The sequence below is a fragment of the Nilaparvata lugens genome, chromosome 3, assembly GCF_014356525.2.
Source record: "Nilaparvata lugens isolate BPH chromosome 3, ASM1435652v1, whole genome shotgun sequence".
Classification (NCBI taxonomy): domain Eukaryota; kingdom Metazoa; phylum Arthropoda; class Insecta; order Hemiptera; family Delphacidae; genus Nilaparvata; species Nilaparvata lugens.
The window spans coordinates 70,323,702-70,331,166 of NC_052506.1; the positions used below are offsets into that span (position 1 = coordinate 70,323,702).

Genomic DNA, 7,465 nt, shown 5'->3' on the forward strand with positions numbered 1-7,465 from the left:
TAACATTATTTTCTTCATCTGATCTAAAGTAACCAGATTATGGTAAGAATCACATCAATGTGTCAGCATTGTTTGAAAGGGGAGCATTGATGCTATTAATGAGGAATTCTGACAGTCAACGAACTGTTATACATATTATTCTACAATATTTTTATCAAAAGCTACCTTATTTTCTTTGCTAAAACAATCAATGTTTGGGAATAATTGATTCATGGGGAAAGTGCCTTACTTCTATGCAAGATATTTTCACATTAGAAAAAGCAACAACAACTATTTGGCCGTTTTAATAAATAACCCCTTTCTTTCGCCCAAGTTGAATTTTGGCCGAATTTCCTCATTCTTCACAAACATATTCCTCAACAGACACTTCTGAAGTTCTTAAAATACCCCTTTAAGCAGTTTTCGCGATCTGTCGGATATACAAACAATATTAGTCTTAGTAGAATAGGATTAATTGATAGAAGCAACTCCCGTCATGAAAGTTTGTTTTATGAAAAATTAAAATTATCTATACTCTCAGGAATAGCTCTGATTGAAGCAGCAGTGCCCAATCAATTTGTTCTCGTTAAATGCATTTTGATTAATTCTTCAACTTGGTGCCAACCTAATGAAATAATCTCAACTTAATGCCAACCTGACAAAATTATTAATTGATCGCCAGTTATCAACTGTTTGAATAGGTACTCTCTCTAGATTATAGTTCTATACTAACATATGATATGGACATTTCAATTATTATAATTAAGAGATAGGGAGAAGAAGAATATACATGCTAAAAGGCGAACTTTTAACCCTTAAAAACCACCCTTAGAGTTGAAATATCGCCAAAAGATTTCTTAGTGAAAACCTAGTACGTATAAAGAAGGAATATTCTAAGTTTTGTTGCAATACATCCAGTAGTTTTCCAGAAATCGTGATCAGTGAGTCAGTGAGTCGGTGAGTCTGTGAGTCAGTGAGTCAGTGAGATAAGAATTTTATAAGTCAAGATGAATATGAAGTGAAAAACATTAAATGAGACAATGAATTCATAGAAATAGGAAGATAGATAAATGCCTTTATTATTCTTCTTTATTACAAGTGTTGTGGGCGGAGTTTGAGGCATTGAGATAGTGATAGTGATTATTTCACTGTTTGTTTTTACGTTCTATTTGGACTCTACCTCAAACCTCTCAGCCTCTCCATAACCTGTAACATTCTTTAACTCTCACAAGTAACAGCGTTTTTGCACATCTAGCCTCTTCTACAAAACTTCTGTTATTTTTCAATTATTCAAAATAACTTTGTGAATTGACATTTCCATTTCAGATTTCTAGAAATACTGTAGTTCTATGAATCTTTCGAGAAGACATCGTAATTATTTCTAAGCAGCAATTATTTGGTTATTTCTAATTATGCTCGTGGCAGCACACAAATCTCTAGTTTTGCTGGCAGCGCCTATAAGTTAAAGTTGAGAAAAGAATATGAATTCCATGTTTATGTTCATATTGAGTATTTCATTGGTGTTTTATTTTTTGAGAATTGTATAGAGGAATCTTTTTTGAAATTTTCAAAGTTTCTTAAAAGTGAAGGTTTCTTGTGCGAGAGGCTGAGGCTCACAACGAGCTGTGAAGCCAGAAGAAGAATAACAATAAGAAGAATATGATATTAAGGCAAATGTAGAATTTTATTCAATTTGATAGTGAATTCATTGGAATTAGTTCAACCAATTCTGAATATGGGTACTCTTATTAATTATTTTCCTCCTTGATAATGTTATGGATAAGGAATACTCGATTTATTTTTCTGATACTTCCTTCTTAATTTCAGGTGAACTATTTCACCGACGACCTAGGATATCACCCACTGGTGGAGTACAACAGCGCGTCGCCTTCAGGCTCGAGCAGAACCCAATTCGCAATGGGAGAAAAGGCAGTTGCAGCACTAGTCAAGTCAATAAGCGATGTAAATATTTTTTCAAGTCTCATCAATAATTGATCTATTATCGTTGCACGATTATGAATTATGTATCGAAAGAGTGGATTTTTATAGGTAGAGGGAAAAAATATCACTTGATAAAATGAATCGAAAACAATTCATGTAACAATAAATTATTGAAATTAGGAACCACTTTACCTAATGAGAATAATAAGACTCTGAATTTGTCAATACCACTATATTATATGATATGGGATGGAATACCAAAAAATCTCTTCCCATAAAATCAAATTACTCGACATAACTTGATGAACGTTTCCAGTTATGTCTCTTTCAAATAAATATACGCTGCTTGTTGTATGCAATATGATATGTTGATTGAGTTGTATTGCAAGATAAAATAATTTGTGCTTACTTTTTTAATTTTTTTTGTTGATCAATAAATATACGAAAACTACCATTGACAACACTAAATGATCCGTATCATGTTACTGAGATGATGTAGCTGTCTAAATCTATTTTATTCGAACTAATGCACGCTTTATCTAGCCTTAGCTACTAGTTTTCTGGAATTCACTAGTTAATCACTTATGGTAACTAAAATTGCAGCTATTGTGCTCAGAATGACTGCTGTCCATTTGGTTTGTCTATGATTTCAATCTTTGTAGAATACAGAATACATCTTATCAATAAGTCATTCTGGAATGAAAGTCTAATAATGATTTTTCCTTTTATATTTTCAGATTAAGACAACACACGATTTCGATAGTGCTCGGAAATTGACAACAAATAAAAAACAGGAGAATTCAGGAAAAGTGAATTCAGATTTAAAAAATTCGAATAGCGCTCACAAACCAGGATCATCTGTATACATTGGATTAGCATCGACGCCTGCAATTGCGAACGATGTACATGTCGAGTCCTCCACTCCAACTCCGCACTTCAGTACGACACCAAGCTCACAGCATTCTTCAAGTGTCTCAGAGTCAAGTAATTTCGAGGAGAATCTGTATGCATTCGATGAGCCAACCCTTGCTCCACTCACTGTCTCATCAGTATCGCCTCCTCAGGGTGGATCACTCCTCATGCACACTATCAATCTGGAAGGAGGAGGAGACCAGTCCAGATTATCTTCATCTCATCGAACGTTAGCTGATTTTGGCATGAAACTACAAAGAAATCCTCTCAGTACATTTCTGAACATACATTCTCATAAATTTTCATCCACATCTCAACCTGTGACATCGAACTATGTTGAAAAATCAGTGGAGGACGTGACGCAGAGGGGTTCAACGACTGTTGATGGGGAGAACTACTCGCAGAATACCAAAGATGATATTGTACAGACCAGCCCAACTGTAGCAGCTATTACAACATTGCATACAAATCCCTACTCTATAATCAACGTTGACGTGTCTCCAAACGGTGAAGACTCTAGAGCTCATGAGATCAACAGCCAAACAACAAATGCAACAAGCTACAGTACAAGTACTACTACCGACAAGACAGCACAAGAAAGTGAGCTCAGATATACAATATCAACCACTCCTGCATCTACAACGCCCGATGACACCTTCATTCGGCCCATTGTTGTGCCTGATGGGCCTTTCGAAATGCAATCATTTTACACTGGGCTACTGAAAACAACAGAAGAGATGAAAAACTTCATTATCAACCTGAATAGGACTCTGATCACTAATGAGGGACTATCTGATCATGAAAGTGGAGAGCAATACAAATTACCTCCACCACTGATCCAACAAGCTCATCTTGCGGTCACTGAGGAGGACGAAAACTCACTGCATACTTCCTCCAATCAAATACTAGCTCCCATTCAAGCGGCTGTGTCTCTGTCAGCCTCAGAGCTGTCAGGGGCTGAAGCAACCAGTAATTCGGAAGAAGTCAAGGCTCTGGAATCAGCTGAGCTTGTTGTTGAGAAGCAAACATTGGAGAAGCAGCCAGTTCTCAAGACAACCATCGATATTCAGAAATCTATACCATTTGAAATTCCTCACCAGGAGAGTAGTGTTGAGGAAAATGAGGAAAGCCAACCAGTGTCAAATGATCACAATAGTCCATCTTATCAGCAAGGAGCATATCTACCGATTCACCAATCAATCAATGAAGAATTTTCTAAGATTGACAAAGATGCAAGTTCACAAAATGTGAGAAGCCAATTCCTGCAGCAAGTTTATTCTGCTTATCAAAGTTTAGCAAATAATCCGAATGCTTCTCCATATTACTCTCCAGTTGATTATACCAGTGAAAAAGTTGAAGCTCCTGGGCCAGTGCCTACACAACAAGCTCCTAAAAAGCTCTACTATGTCTATTTACAGGGATATAACTCAGGAATGGATCGTTATGCTCCATCACCACAGTATTCGAGCTCGTATCAGAATAATGTTCATCAGCAAGGTTTAGAAACAAATTACGGGGGGCAGTTGACAAATCCAATCACAGCTCTTCCTCCTGGAAGCTTCAGTCAATCTAGTGCGCATATTTATCGAAACGGGGAGCCTAATCTCAATGTAGCAACATTCATCAATCATGGCAATTCAGGTCAGAGTGTGCAGTATAATAGACTTATTGAAGCACAACACACTGATGAGAATGAGAATCATAATGGACAATATACACATCTTGAGGGCATACATAACCAAATGGATGTAGTTAGAGATGAAAGTAACAGAGCTCCACTGAAGGTGCAATATATCAGTGGAAGTTCTCAAAACTTACCCTTGAATCATTTAAATGCCTTATCAGCTGAAAGTTTTCACAAATATCTAGAACAAACAACCAAAGCGAATGGAGAATCTGCTATGAATGGGTATAATGCAGGTCATGAACCTCAATACAATGGCCAAATCCCAGTTGTGAGTCAAAATCCAGAAATAAATGGACTCAGAATTAATAGTTTTCTGCACAGCAGGTTTTTAGGTGAAGATAAATTGAAACTTGAACAAGTACCCAGCATTAGGCCAGCGTTACCAGTAGTTCCTCAAGTACCATTGACCTGGCCACATGCTCTTCCATTGTCAAGGGTGGCTCACTTGCCTTACCTACAACCTTACTTACAAATGTCTCAGTTACCTATTCCACCCTACAAACAAGTGATTCCATATCCTCTGACGCATTATCTGCCGCTACAGAATACCGCCACACAAGTAGCCAGTCATAGTACTTTACAACCAACCGTCTATAACAGAAACGATCAACATGAAAATCCAAAGAAAGAAGGACCTAAAGCTCCGTTTCGTCCTAGTCAAAAGCTCTATCATTCAGTCTATCCTCCTGAAATGTACTATGTGGCTGAATACATGCGACCGAATGCCAGATCGAGGGGTTTGGGGAAGAAATTATGCATAGAATACGGAGGGTTCAAACCACCACTCATACCATCGGTGCAAATAGACGAAAAACTTGAAGTCAACATCGGAAAGCGAGTTGATAAAACCGACTGAAACTCATCAGGGAGACATCGATCCTCTCACACCCCTATCGTGATATCATCCCATTGATATAATAACTCATCCAACACATACATACAATCATGAAATCATCGATTCATTCTAATGAGTAGTGAAAATTTCATAATTGATTGAACTATCATTCCTTCTTCATTGATATTATTATTCCATCGTCATCTCTCTGTATTATTTGTCGTGATATCTAGGTTAAGTGATATTTAATAATTGTATGATAATATTATTTTTTAAATTATTGATTTAAACCAACTCATTGTGTGTAACAAATTCTCAAAAATCCATGACAATTCTCAGAGAATATACTTTCCGATTGATTCACTGAAAAGACAATAAATTATAGACCTCAAATGGATTAAAATAAGGAATATGTTGCCATAATTTCAAAGTGTATATACTGATGAAAATTTGACTGTCGTTAATAAAACTTGTTTTGTTGAATGACTTATCAATATTACATCCCTTTGTCATTTCAACGCTGTATTTATACAGCGACTGATTATATGAGTTATCAGGAGAAAAACATTATTCCAAGGAATAATATATTCATCTATCATATTATGCTTCATACTGAAATATAGAGATAGTTCCAATCTAGAATAGTAATGGAATTCAAGATCAGTGGAATCATTTTAGTACCGAGAGTTGAAAAAGGATGATAATAATATCAGCTTACATAAAATAATTACTTGTACTGTATATTTTTCACGATAACTACTATTGTCGTTTCAAGATTCACAAAAAAGTAGTATAATTGGAGTGATATTATATCGAATGAATTGTATTGGAATTTACAAAAAATCCATGAACAGATACATTAAAGTTTTCTTCATGTATTTTATTTTTTATTTTTTCACTTTATTCATTTTCTTTACATACAAAGGCTCACAGCGATCCATAAAGAGCCTTATCTACACAATTAAATGAAACAACAATTCAACTTATATACACTTTGAAATGAAGTAAATAAAGAAAAGAAAGCAACAGCATTTACACAGTTGAAATAATCAAATTAATTACATTCAGATAAAGAAAAATGTGAAAAGAAAGCAAAAAGCATTTACTGTGAATAATCAAATAATTCCATTATTATAAAGAAAAATGTGAAAAGAAAGAAGGTAAAACAATCCTTTCCAAAAATTCTAGAGGAAAATACAATTAAAAAAAAACGATTTAAAGATTACAGGTAAGAAAATAATAACTAATAAAAGAAAAAAAAGCTAAGTAAACAGAAAAAGAAAAGTCTTAAACTAGGAGAGTTCCAGCCAGAGTTTACAAAACAATTCATCTCAAAAACGAGCGTCTTATGATAGATTCAGTTCACAATGTTTCTTATATTCATTGAATGAGTTCGAAAACGGATCAATGTGTTCAAGCTATTAAACAGTCGTAAGGTTTTATAAAGAAATGAGTTGTAATGATGGTTTGTTCTAGCAAAGGGAATCTCGAACAATATATTCCTTCTAGGTCTTGCATATGGTACACTGAAATTAATTAGGCTGATAAAATATGGTAAATGGACGTTATGATTTAAGATAGTATATAACAACAATAGGGCATTTAATGATCTCCGCACCTGCAATGACCGGATATTAAATAAGGATCTCAATTCACTAGTTGGGAAATTGAATAGACAGAAGATACGGAATTTCTTGATGAAAAGGTGTCTTAGAAATCTATTTCGAATCTTATCAATTTCGTAGCTATCAGTTACATTAGCAGGACCTCACACCATAGATGCATACTCAAGTTTACTCCGTACCAGTGCATTAAACAGTTTTATACTTACATCACAACAAGTAGTAGGTTTTGAATTATTACGAAGTATAAAACCAAGTAGCCTATTAGCACTGCTAAGAACGTGATTAAATTGGTCTTTAAAATCAAGAGTCGAGTCCATCAACACTCCAAGATCTCGAATGCTTTTGACATACTCTAGATTGATGCCTGCTAATGAGTAAGCGTAACGATCATAATTCCTCTGTCTCGTGTAAACCAGAAACTTGGTTTTTGAGATATTTAATTTGAGTGCATTTCTATGACACCATAGATGGACTCTATCAAGATCC

The 7,465-nt window shown here is 35.1% G+C and overlaps 1 protein-coding gene across 1 annotated transcript in view; it reads left to right on the top strand.

Moving 5' to 3' along the window:
- The window catches only part of LOC111047286, a 53,431-nt gene extending 47,594 nt beyond the window's left edge, over window positions 1-5,837 (top strand). The window contains exons 4-5 of the mRNA XM_022333008.2: window positions 1,807-1,941; window positions 2,658-5,837. Of these exons, the coding sequence (XP_022188700.2) occupies window positions 1,807-1,941; window positions 2,658-5,375 (2,853 nt within the window). The 3' untranslated portion in view covers window positions 5,376-5,837. The remainder of the gene's footprint in view (window positions 1-1,806; window positions 1,942-2,657) is intronic.
- Window positions 5,838-7,465: the final 1,628 nt, after the last annotated feature.